The 12,933-nt window shown below is 57.5% G+C and overlaps 1 protein-coding gene across 2 annotated transcripts in view; it reads right to left on the reverse strand.

The window, feature by feature from the left end:
- PCSK6 (proprotein convertase subtilisin/kexin type 6) overlaps window positions 1-12,933 on the reverse strand; it is a gene marked incomplete at its 5' end in the record, with an annotated part of 54,570 nt that overhangs the window by 11,485 nt on the left and 30,152 nt on the right. For both annotated transcript variants that reach the window (XM_081114833.1, XM_081114832.1), the window contains 6 exons: window positions 1,947-2,083; window positions 3,680-3,868; window positions 5,316-5,433; window positions 6,919-7,022; window positions 7,826-7,926; window positions 11,273-11,485. In XM_081114833.1, the coding sequence (XP_080970959.1) occupies window positions 1,947-2,083; window positions 3,680-3,868; window positions 5,316-5,433; window positions 6,919-7,022; window positions 7,826-7,926; window positions 11,273-11,485 (862 nt within the window). The remainder of the gene's footprint in view (window positions 1-1,946; window positions 2,084-3,679; window positions 3,869-5,315; window positions 5,434-6,918; window positions 7,023-7,825; window positions 7,927-11,272; window positions 11,486-12,933) is intronic.

The following is a 12,933-nucleotide window of genomic DNA, read 5'->3' on the forward strand; positions in this document are numbered from 1 at the left end:
ACTCACAGGAGGTGACGCGTGGAATCCGCGGACGGACAGCCGAGCGCGTGGAGACGCGGACCCTCACCGAGCTGTCCCCGGGGGAGCGGGGGCGAGGCCCGTCTCCCAGAAACGAGTGTCAGGGCCGAACCTGGACGCCGGCACAGAAGGCACGGGCTCCACACGTGCCTTTCTCTCCGGCCACCAGCACGGGGTCGCTGGGGCCATCGACCCGGGATTGCAAAACGCCAGCGTTTCCTGGGAAATGACACGGGACGCGGACGGCCACGCTCTTAGGGGGAAAGTGCGAAAGAGCCACGGGAGGCAATCGAGACAGTATGGGACTTTCGATGATGGAAAAGGGGGGGAAAACGTCACCCGGGAGAGGCGAACTTCGCCTGCCTTTTTTTTTTTTTTTTTTAATCCTCATCCGAGGATGTTTTTCGCATTGAGTGTTAGAGAGAGCGGGAGGGAGAGGGAGAGACAGAGAGAAATTTCATGGGAGAGAAACACGTCGATCGCTTGCCTCCCGCACGAGCCCTGACCAGGGCCGGGAACTGCAACCCGGGCACGTGCCCTCGAACGAAATCGAACCCGGGACCCCTCGGTCCGCAGGCCGACGCTCTATCCACTGAGCCACACCAGCCAGGGCTCCCCTGCTCTTAACTGATGATTAAACATTTCACTGGGCCCCGCTGTTCCACCCGCTGAACCAAACCGGCTAAGGCACATATATTCAGCTTTTTTTCTTTTTAAATCCTCACCCGAGGGTATTTTTCCCTTGATTTTGAGAGAGAGTGGAAGAGCGAGGAAAGACAGGGAGAAACATCGATGTGAGAGGAACACGTCGATGGGTTGCCTCCTGCCTGAGCCCCGACCAGGGCCTGGGCTGGGGAGGAGCCTGCCACCGAGGTACCTGCCCTGGATCGGAATCGAACCCAGGACCCTTCCGTCCGCAGGCCGACGCTCTATCCACTGAGCCACACCAGTTTCGGCCAGGCTATTCGGTTTTTTTAAAAAAAGGTTTTAAAACGAGGGACCTGAACCGAGTTCAACGTGCCAGAGGTGGTATTACTGCAGCTCGCATATCACTCAGCCGCCTTAATTGCTTCATAAACCCCAGGTCTTATCTGGGATTTGGAAACATTTTACTCAGCACGCCACTGGCACGGAGCTGGCTTTTTTTTTGGTTTGTTTGTTTGAAATCGAACAGTAAGAGATTGAATAAGTAAAAGAGAGAACAGAACATGCAGTGGGGTGGCCTGGAGCCATCGGAACTGAGTTGGCTTAAAAAAACGAAACAAAACAATTAAGTTGTAGAGATTTGAGGGGGAGTCCGGCTGGTGTGGCTCAGTGGGTGAGCATCGACCTGTGAACCAGGAGGTCAGGGTTTGAGTCCCGGTCAGGGCACAGGCCTGGGTTGCGGGCTCCATCCCCAGGGTGGGGCGTGCAGGAGGCAGCCGATCCGTGATTCTCTCTCATCATGGATGTTTCTCTCTCTCCCTCTCCCGTCCTCTCTGAAATCAGTAAAAACATATTTTTAGTTTTTAAAATATTTTAAACGGATGTATTTATCCTTTTAACCCTCACCCGAGGACACTTTCCCATTGATCTTTTAGGGAGAGGGGAAGCGAGAGGGAAAGACAGAGAGACACATGGATCTGAGAGAGACCCATCGATGGGTTGCCTCCTGCTCGCACCCGTGACCAGGGCCCGGGCCGGGGAGGAGCCTGCCACCGAGGTCCGTGCCCTGGACCGGGGAATTGAACCCGGGACCCTTCCGTCCGCAGGCCGACGCTCTATCCACTGAGCCACACCGGCCAGGGCAATAAAAAAATATTTCGACAAAATGATGAAAACTGTGAAGTGTGTATCACGTGCATTTTTAACTTCATTTTTTTAAAAAATGAAAAGGGCTAGAGACGACGGGGGCGGCTGCAGGAGGAGAGGAACGCTGCGCCTCTGACCTTGCCTCCCCGGGTTGCGGACCTGCGACGGCATGTCCTGGATCTCCAGCGTCCACTCCCCGTCGGCCTTCTCTCCCCAGCTGTGCACCGTCATGAACTCCCAGTTGGAAAACCCTTCGTTGGAGTGGTCCAGCAGCCTGCGAGGGGAGACGCGGTCAGGACACGGTGGGGGGCGGGGAGGGGGCCAGGGCAGCAGGTGTGAGGGCAGCCCTTGCCGTCGGAGGGGAAGGGGCAGGGAAGACCCTGACTGCTTTCTCACTCTTGTTTTTATTTTTATTTTTAAAATATTTTTATTGATTTCAGAGAGGAAAAGAGAGGGAGAGAGAGAGAGGTACATCCATGAGGAGAGAGAATCATGGATCGGCTGCCTCCTGCACGCCCCCCTACTGGAGATGGAGCCTGCAACCCGGGCATGTGCCCTGGACCGGGAATCGAACTCGGGACCCTTCCGTCCGCAGGCCGACGCTCTATCCACTGAGCCACACCAGCCAGGACTAAAAATACCTATTTTTAAAAACACGTTGTCTACGATGTAAGATTCGATTCTCGGTTGGAGGGGGCGGGCGGGGATTTCTCCGAACATCCCCTGTAGGAAGATGCTTATCCGGGGAGCCTCCCTGACCCGGCAAAGAGTGAGGGCATGGGGCACCCCCTCTTTCTTCTAAGAAGCGGCAAAGGGCGGACTGGGTTCCCCACGTGATGCCGGGCGGAATCCAAGGCCCGGGGCACAGAACAGACGGCCTTTGAAGGGCTGTGGGAGTCAGGGGTGCAAACTCACCCTCCAGGAAAGAGAACGCCTGGCAGGCAGCGCGCGCTGCCCACTGGGGCAAGGTGTGGGACCCAGGCCAAGGCCACGGAGCCGGCAATCACACGATCTGCCTTGGGGGCCGGGGGGGGGGGGTGAGGGGGGGCTGCCAACGCTCAGGGCTCACACGGCTGCCAAGTGGCCTCAAGCAGGCGGACAGCAGCATCTCGCACAGGGGGGTGCACCGGGGCACCCCAGGACCCGCCCTCTAAGAATCTGGGGGCTGAAACGCTGGGGCCCTGGGCAGTTCTCGAAGGTCAGGCAGGCGACGAGAGCCGGACAGAAGGGCAGCCAGGAGCCTGTGCCAGGAATCGCGCCCGGCATTGCCGTCTATCAGGGGTGGGGTTGGGGGGGCCTTTCTTCTGCCAAGGGCCACTGGGATATTAATAACATCATCACTCGCAGGCCACACACAATCACCCACTTAAACATTAGCCTGTTCGCCCGGCCGGTGTGGCTCAGTGGATTGAGCATCGTCCCATGAACCAGGAGGTCAGGGTTCGATTCCCAGTCAGGGCACAGGCCCGGGTTGCAGGCTTGATCCCCACTAGGGGGCGTGCAGGAGGCAGCCGATCCATGATTCCCTCTACTCATGGATGTTCCTCTCCCCCTCTCTCCCCCTCTCCCTTCCTCTCTGAAATCAATACAAATACATTTTTAAAAAAAGGTAATTTTCTTTAAAAAAAACCCAGCACATTTCCAGAGCTGAGGACTAGAGAGAGAAGACGGGGGAGAGAGAGACCGAGGGAAACACCAATGATGAGAGAGAGTCCTGGATCGGCTGCCTGGTTGCCTGGGGAAGCAGCCGGGGTGCCCGTGCGAGAGTCCAGGCTGCGATGATGCCCACGTGGGTCCCTGAAGGCCACGGACACCCACTACCCGCCCCCTGCCCCCTGCCCGGCTGTGTGCGAGGCCAGGCTGGCCTTACCTCTTTGCCAACAGCTGGGACTTGGTCCCCGAGGGGGAGATGAGGTGGATCTGCAGGTCCCCGCGGCGCGGGTGCGAGATGGAGATGCGGGCCACCACGTGCTCCAGGTAGCCCACCCGCTGGTCGGAGTGGTCGGCGCAGGCGGTGGTCAGGGCCGTGGTCCGCAGCGTCTGCACCACAGGGATGCTCCTGGGGGGGAGGGGGAGCTCCAGGTCACCCACGAGGGCGATGAGTGCCAGGTGTGGCCTCTGGGGTCCCGCCCACTGCGGGGGGGTGGGGGGGGAGCGCGGCTTCGCCCTCCCGTACGGGACACTCTCAGATGTTCCTGCTGGAGTGAGACCTCCGGCCCAGAAGACGGTTGTCCTCCTGGGAGTTGCTTAGAGAGGTTCTCGCCCCCGGCCGGGGTGGCTCAGTCGGCTGGAGCATCCTCCATGCACTGAAGGGTCACAGGTTCGATTCCCGGTCAGGGCACATGCCCGGGTTGCAGGCTCGATCCCCAGCGTGGGGCGTGCAGGAGGCAGCCAATCCATGATTCTCTCTCCTCATGGATGTTTCTCTCTTCCCCTCTCCCTTCCTCTCTGAAATCAATACCAATATATTTAAAATATAGATTAAGAAAGAAGGGTCCTCTGGCTGCACGGCCGCCCAGGGACACACCCCCAAGGCTGGGCAGGCGCCGGGCCTGTTTTGGGGAACGCTGTTCCCGTGATGCCGACCTGCCTCTCGGGGGGAGGGAGGCATGAAGCCAAGGTCGAGTGTCTCCCAGGAATTACATCGCTCGGCTCCGCGGGGCCTGAGTCATAAGAAACCCTCAGGCACGGTCACAAACAGCGACGTCATTCCCCCCGAGACCGTCAACACGCGACACATGACGGGTGTGCATCGCGCGTGGGTTGGGGCGGCTGACGGCTGGCGTGGGCTGCTCCCAAAGTTCATCGTGTGCCTGACCGGCCCGCAGGCCTCCCGCTGTGGCGGACGCAGGGCACGGGAGAAAGCTCTGAAGGGTCCTGCAAGGTTCCATCCAGCCCTGCAGGGGCCACCTGGGGAGGTGAAGACCTCCCCCCACCACCCTGTACGAAGAAGGCAGCGTGGGTGTGCTGTGGGGAGGGGGCTCTGGGTGCAGTCTCACCCATGGGTGTCGTCTCAGGAACACCCTACGCTTTCAAACTCCGAGCACATCTCTGGGTCCAAGAGCAAGATCAAGGCCAGGGTGGCTCAGTGGTTGAGTGTCGCCCTATGAACCAGGAGGCCCCGGGTTCGATTCCCGGTCAGGGCACAGGCCCGGGCTGCGGGCTCCGTCCCCAGTGTGGGGCGTGCAGGAGGCAGCCGATCCGTGATTCCCTCTCATCACTGATGTTTCTCTCTCTCTCGCCCTTTCCCTTCCTCTCTGAAATCAATAAAAATATGCTTTTTTTTTTTTTTTTTTAAAAAGGGTCCTAGCCAGTTTGGCTAAGTGGATAGAGCATGGGCCCTTGGACTGAAGGGTCCCGGGTTCAATTCTGGTCAAGGGCACGAACCTCGGTGGCAGGTTCGATTCCCAGCCCTGCCCAGGAGCACCTTGCAGCCGAGTCAGAGTCAGGGTCAGGGTCAGGGCCAGGGCCAGGCGCCTGGGGAGCCCCGCGGGGCCAGGCCTCACCTGGGCCTCTTGTCGGTGAAGGCGACGCAGGTGTGCTGCGAGGGCACCGCCGTCCACTTCTTCGCCTGCAGGACCAGGGCTTCCGCGTCCACCAGGCCGAACCCATACAGATGGCTGACTGGAGAGACAGCCCTTCAGACCTGGCGCCCCTCCCCACCGGCCCCCCGACTCCCGCCTACGGAGGGCACCTGACCCGTGACCCCCATGGCTCCGGGACAGACCACCTGGGCTGCTCAGGGCTGGAAGGATCCAACCGTCCAATTGCTCCCAAGATCCTTTGCACTACTCAGTCTAAACACTCTACTCCTGCCTGGGCCGGTGTGGCTCAGTGGAAAGAGCGTCGGCCTGCGGATGGACGGAAGGGTCCCGGGTTCGATCCCTGGTCAAGGGCATGTACCGGGGTTGCAGGCTGGATCCCCACCCAGCCCTGGTCCCGGCGTGTGCGGGAGGCAACCCATCGATGTGTCTCTCTCACATGGATGTTTCTCTCTCCCTTCCACTTTCTCTAAAAACCAGTGGGAAAATACCCTCACGTGAGGTTTAACAACAACAACAACAAATAAAAATAATAAAAACTCTACTCCTTGCCCGGCCTGGGTGGCTCAGTGGTTGAGCGTCGACCTAGGAACCAGGAGGTCACGGTTGGCTCGATTCCCGGTCGGGGCACAGGCCCGGGTGGCGGGCCCGATCCTCAGTGTGGGGTGTGCAGGAGGCAGCCGATCCATGATTCTCTCTCATCATGGATGTTTCCATCTCCCTCTCCCTTCCTCTCTGAAATCAATAACATCTATTTTTAAAAAAAAACCACACAAAATAAAATAAAACCAGAGGAAGAAGCAACCGGAGGCCCCTGGGTTGAGCCCTTGCTTCTTCCCTTTTGCCCTTTAGCTCCCGGCCGAATGCCAGGCCGTCAGGGGACAGTGGCACAGGCCAGTGGGCACTGGTGAACGGACCCCGCCCGATGTTGAACTTGGCCCGTGCGAGACGGTTCCAAAGTTTCATTTCAGAGGCCCGGGGGCGGCACCAGATACGATCTATTTTCCTCGTGAACGCGGCCAACACCGAAATGTGGGTCAGCTCTCGTGACGGCCCAGCCTGCCACCCGCATTCCTGCAGGACGAGGACACGCTGGCCCTGGTCAGCGGCCTCCTTAGAAGAAGAGGAACGGCCCTGACCGGTGTGGCTCAGTGGATAGAGCGCCGGCCTGCGGACTCCAGGGTCCCAGGTTCGATTCCGGTCAAGGGCACACGCCAGGGGGATGGGCGCCATCCCCAGTAGCCAGAGCGGTGATTCTCTCTCGTCCTTGACGTTTCTCTCTCTCTCTCCTTCTCCCTTCCTCTCTGCCATCAGTAAGAATATATCTTTAAAAAAAAGCCGCTAAGTCTGGGGCTCCCTGAACTCTAGTGACCGTAGGTATTTTCTCATTGAGGTTCCAGGATACGTTTCTTAAATCGCCGGACACAGACTTTGCGTCCTTGTGACACGCATTCAGTGTTCTCCGGGGATCATCGAGAACTCACGGCTCCCTCGGGACAGATTGCAGCCCCCCGAGGGCCAGCAGCACGGGGTGCCTGGCCCCGCCCCGCCCCCCGGGGCCCCGCACCTTTGTGGCCGGCCCCGTTGACCTTCCAGTCATTCGCCTTCAGGTGGGCCGGCCGGGAAGTCTTCACCAGCAGGTGCTGCACATCGCGCCAGGTGAGCTGGCTGCTGCAAGGACAGAGGGACACAGGCTGCAGGCGCACAGGTCACACGGACGGACGGACAGACAGCGGCACAGGGGAGGGGGACCAGCCCCCAGCCTGCACGTGTGGAATGCACCCGTGCCTGGGCAGAGGGTGCATTCACACCCTCTTTTTTTAAAAATACATTTTTATTGATTTCAGAGAGGAAGGGAGAGAGAGAGAGAGACAGAAACATCCATGATGAGAGAGAATCATGGATCCGCTGCCTCCTGCACGACCCACCCTGGGGATCAAGCCCACAACCCGGGCACGTGCCCTGACTGGGAATCGAACCCTGAGCTTCTGGTCCATAAGTTGATGCTCAACCACGGAGCCACGCCGGCCAGGCATCAAATAGCCCCTATTTGATCTCAGGGCTTACTCCCTGGAAACCATTCTTTACAAAGAGGGGGTGAACTGCCCAGCCTGTGTGTTTCAGTGGTTAAGCGGCCAGGGCACAAGCCCAGGTTGCACTGTGGCTCGATCCCCAGTAGGGGGCGTGCAGGAGGCAGCCGATCCATGATTCTCTCTCTCATTGATGTTTCTCTCTCTCTCCCTCTCCCTTCCTCTCTGAAATCAATAAAAATATATATTTTTTTAAAAACTTACCTTCTTTGATGACTCATTTTTTTTAAAAAAAGTCTGGAGATGGATGGTGGTGTGGGGGACGATGTAGTGAACGAACCCTGGACTTAAAAATGGTTCACGTGGTACGTTTTGTGCCGTGTGTTATTTTACTACCATAAAAACTTGAAAAAGAAAGACAAGGGCAAGCAAGTGGGAACTTACTTTGCTTCTAACGCCAGGGCGATGATCCCCGCCACCATGGGGGCCGAGACCGAGGTGCCCGTGTGCCCGTCCGTGCAGCGCTGACGCAGGTCCGTGGTGACCTGGCGGGAGGCGGGCAAGAGGGGAGGTCAGCTCCCAGGAGAACTCCGGGGCCGGGACCCTCAAGATGCTGGTCCTGCCCGGCCTGCGTGGCTCAGTGGTTGAGCGCTGACCTATGAACCAAGTGGTCAGGGTTTGATTCCCGGTCAGGGCACACGCCCGGGTTGTGTTGCAGCTCAATCCCCACTAGGGGGCGTGCAGGAGGCAGCCGATCCATGATTCTCTCTCTTCATTGATGTTTCTCTCTCCCTCTCTCTCCCTTCTTCTCTGAAATCAGTAAAAATATATTTAAAATAAAAAGATGCTGGCCCTGGGCACGTGCGGACCTGGGGCCCAGGGATGGAGAAGGCGCTACCTGGACACATTCTTTAAAATCCATTTTTTACTGATTTCAAAGAGGAAGGGAGAGGAAGAGAGAGGGAGAGAAAGAGAGAGAAACATCAGTGATGAGAGAGAATCATGGGTCGGATGCCTCCTGCACGCCCCCTACTGGGGATGGAGCCTGCAACCCGGGCCTGTGCCCCAACCGGGAATCGAACCCGTGACCTCCTGGTTCCTAGGTCGACGCTCAACCACTGAGCCACACCGACTGGGATGGACACGTTCCAGGGGACCAAGCTTTCCTTCGTGCCTGGAACTCGGTGCTAGAGGGCTTCGCTCTCATAGGTAACAAAGGGACCCGCGATAGGAACGAACAAGCCCATCACGGGGGGGGGCGGGGGGGGCGGGGCAGCGGGAAGACGATGTTTGTGCTGAGACACGCAGAGGAGCCCCCCTGGCCCGGCCGGTATGGCTCAGTGGTTGGGCGTCCCCCTATGAACCAGAAGGTCAGGCACCAATTGTCCAACGACACAGCCCCGCCCTGCTCCCCTCTACCCGGCAGCCCCCCCCCAACATCAGGCTCCGGACGGGCGTCTGTTTAACGAGACTCCAGCTAGTCCCCGTGCAGCTGGGCTGGGTTCCTACGTGAACAGGACGCCATTCAGGACCCGGCAGCCCGTCCCAGGGGCGCGTGCTCCAGTGGGAAAGAAAAATAACTTAAATTAATACCTTCGTGAGCCGGCCTGGCCGCTGCCAAGCTGGCGGCCGCCGTGAGGACCGGCCTTTCCGTCCGTGCAGAGAGCGAAGGGGGAGAAGAGGGGGCCTGTGTGCTCCCCCCGAAAAATGTAAAAATAAACCTGCACGTCGTTTGTAAAGACGTGGCTGAGCAGCAGGAGGAATGAGAAGATTAAAAAAAAAAAAAATGGCATTGCCCGGCCGGCGTGGCTGAGTGGCTGAGCGTCGGCCCATGACCCAGGAGGTCACGGTTCGATTCCCGGTCAAGGGCACACGCCTGGGTTGCGGGCTCGACCCCCAATAGGGGGCGTGCAGGGGGCAGCCGATCCATGATTCTCTGTCATCACTGACGTTTCTCTCTCTCTCCCTCTCCCTTCCTCTCTCTGAAATCAATAAACATATATATATTTTTAAATTAAGCCATGTCTGGCCGGCTCCACGATCTTGTTTTTCAAATGTCTGAAACCCAACGTAATGGCTGGGCACTGGAATTCTGCATTAGTCTCAACTCAACACCCATCCCTCCTGATTTAGCTAATTATCATTATTTTTAATCCTCACCCGAAGATGCTTTTCCCACTGATTTTTAGAGAGTAGGAACAGAGAGGAAGAGAGAGAGGAAGAGAGAGAGAAACATGGATGTGAGAGAGACACACTGATGGGTGGCCCCCTCCCCTGTGCATGCCTCGACCAGGGACAGGGATCGAGGCTGCAACCAGGGCACGTGCCCTTGACCAGAATCGAACCCGGGACCCTTCAGTCCGTGGGCTGATGCTCTAGCCACTGAGCCAAACCGGCCAGGGCTCCTCTTTCTTTTTAAAGTCAGAACTCACAAAGGGAAGGAGCAAATGCAAATCCCAACTCTCTGCCAAATGAACACAAGGACTTTATCAAAGACAAATCTCACTTATGTCCGCCTCCGTGAGCGCAGCGGGCGCACACCACCGCTCAGCTCAGCTCAGCGTCCAGAGAAAGTCCTTTTGTTCGGAAGGGAATGCCCGGGGGGCCAGCGGGATTCCGACCGTCTTTCAGGAGAGAACCGAGTCTCTCTCTCTCTGCCTCGGCGCTGCCCGCTCAGGCTGAGCCGGTCGGGTGGGCTGGCTCCCAAGCCAGGCGACCACAGAATTTGAGAAAGCCATTCGGAGACGCCGTGGTGAGAATGCACCTCATTCTTAAAGGGTATTTTTAGACCTCGAGAGGCGGAGAGGGTTTTAATGGGCATTTTGTGCAAAAATTAGCCAGGCGGGGACTGGGGAAGGTTGCCAAGGGACTGAGGGTGTACAGCTAGTTTGCTGATGGGTGAGGGTGGCACCCTGGGACCTGGCACACAACGGCCTGGACCTGGCTCACCTATTTTTGTTGTTGTTAATCCTCACCCGAGGATATTTTTCCATTGGTTTGTATTTATTTCTTATTTTCTTAAAAGATAGATCATTTAAAAAAACAAACAAAACTATATATATAAAAGCCCAGTGACTGAACAGCGGAATCACCAGAACGACCGGTCGACCAGTCGCTATGACACGCACTGACCACCAGGGGGCAGATGCTTAACACAGGAGCTGCCCCCTGGTGATCAGTGCCCTCCCACAGTGGGAGCACAGCTCGCTGACCGGGATGAGCAGCGCGCCCACAGCAGGCCAATCCCTACAGGCCACACCCCCACCAGTGCACGAATCGCTGCCTCTAGCATATCTATTTGTACTGATTTCAGAGAGGAAGGGAGAGGGATAGAGCGATAGAAAAATCAGGGATGAGAGAGACTCATGGATCGGCTGCCTCCTGCACGCCCTCTACTGGGGATTGAGCCCGCAACCCAGGCATGTGCCCTTGACAGGGAATCGAACCCGGGACCTTTCAGTTTGTAGGCTGATGCTGTATCCACTGAGCCAAACCAGCTAGGGCTCCATTGATATTTAGAGAGAGCAGAAGGGAGGGAGGAAGGGGAGGAAAAAAGAGGAGGAGAAGGAAAAGAAGAAGAAGGAAGAGAGACAGACAGAGAGAGAAAAACATGGATGTGAGAGAGACACACTGATTGGTTGCCCCCCACATGCGCCCAGACCTGGGCCAGGGATCGAGCCTGCAACCCAGGTACGTGCCCGTGACCAGAATCGAACCCGAGACCCTCCAGTCTGCAGACCAACGCTCTATCCACTGAGCCGCACCAGCCAGGGCTCATCTTTTTGTTACGAGCAAAAGGAACTGGTCCCCAGAGGGCCAGGGCTCCCGCCCCGAGCTCCATACCCTCCACCACCCGCATCCCCCCGCATCCCCCTGCCCCAGAGCACTCACGATCTTCCGCTCGTAGAAGGCGCCGCTGCTGTAGGTGGTGGCCAGCGTGGACGGGCACTCCTCCAGGTACCAGGGCTTGTAGCCGTTCTCCGTGGTACTGCTCACGGAGATGGTGTAGATGCTGTTGGTGTAGCCGTCGCAGGAGCAGTGGTCCCCCTCTCTCCCGCCGTTCCCCGAGGCCCAGACGAAGATGGAGCCCAAGCCCTGCCGGCCCTGGAGGGGAAGAGCAGCCGTCTGTCTGTCAGCCCACCGCCGGAGCCGCGCAGGCGGGCCTCGCACGGAGGCCTGGGGCCCCTCGTTCCCAAGGTCCCTTCCAAGGGGCCCGGAACGATGTGTTCGGACCATCCGGATGCCACTGGAGACATGACTCAATTTTTTTTTTTTTAATTCTCACCTGAGGCCCAGCCGGAGTGGCTCAGTGGTGAGCGTGGACCTATGACCCATGAGGTCAGGGTTCGATTCCCCAGCAGGGCACATGCCTGGGTTGTGGGTTCCATCCCCAGTGTGGGGCGTGCAGGAGGCAGCCGATCCATGCTTCTCTCTCATCATGGATGCTTCTCTCTCTCTCTCCCTTCCTCTCTGAAATCAATAAAAAAATATTTTTTAAAAATTCTCACCTGAGGACATGCTTAGAGAAAGGAGAGAGAGAGAGAGAGAGAGAGAGAGAGAGAGAGAGAGAGAGAGAAACAATGTGAGAGAGAAACATCGATCAGTTGCCTCCTGCACACCCCACACTGGGGATGGAGCTCACAACCCAGGCACGTGCCCTGCCTGGGATCGAACTAGCAACCTTCCGTGCACAGGATGATGCTCAACCAACTGAGCCACTCCGGCTGGGGAGGCATGGTTTGATTTTTTTAAAAAATATATTTTGTTGATTTTTTTACAGAGAGGAAGGGAGAGGAATAGAGAGTTAGAAACATCGATGAGAGAGAAACATCGATCAGCTGCCTCCTGCACACCCCCTACTAGGGATGTGCCCACAACCAAGGTACATGCCCTTGACCGGAATCGAACCTGGGACCTTTCAGTCCGCAGGCCGACGCTCTATCCACTGGGCCACACCGCTTAGGGCCGTGGTTTGATTTTAACAGAGGGCTCTGTTTTGATTCACAGGGTTGCACTGAGGACAAGACTCAAAAGGACTACTCTGTTGTGTTCTTTTTTTTTAAAAAAAAATGTTTTTATTGATTTTATAAAGAGAGAAAGGGAGGGAGAGAGAGAGAGAAACAGCTATGCTGAGAGAGAATCATGGATCGGCTGCCTCCTGCACGCCCCCTACTGGGGATGGAGCCCACAACCCGGGCACGCGCCCTGACCGGGAATGGAACCGTGACCTCCTGGTTCATAGGTCGATGCTCAACCACTGAGCCACGCCGGCTGGGCCAGAAGAACACCTGTTGGAGAGCGAGCTACATCTGACGAGAGAGATGCCACCAGGATCCCTGGGTACGGACGGTGCCGAGTGCCGTCAGCGCGGAAGTGGTCAGGGCGTGGATGCCAGCCAAGGCCAGTGGCTTCCCACGTGCGTAGAGCCCGTGTCTGAGGACGAGCCCATGAAAGCGAGTCTTTGAGGGATGGTGGCAGGTGCAGGTGGCTTCCTGGTCTACCCCACACCCACAGGGCCCATGATTTGGGACCAAATCCGAGGGCTCATGCCA

This window comes from Myotis nattereri (assembly GCF_964212035.1).
Source record: "Myotis nattereri genome assembly, chromosome: 21".
NCBI classification, from domain to species: Eukaryota; Metazoa; Chordata; class Mammalia; order Chiroptera; family Vespertilionidae; genus Myotis; species Myotis nattereri.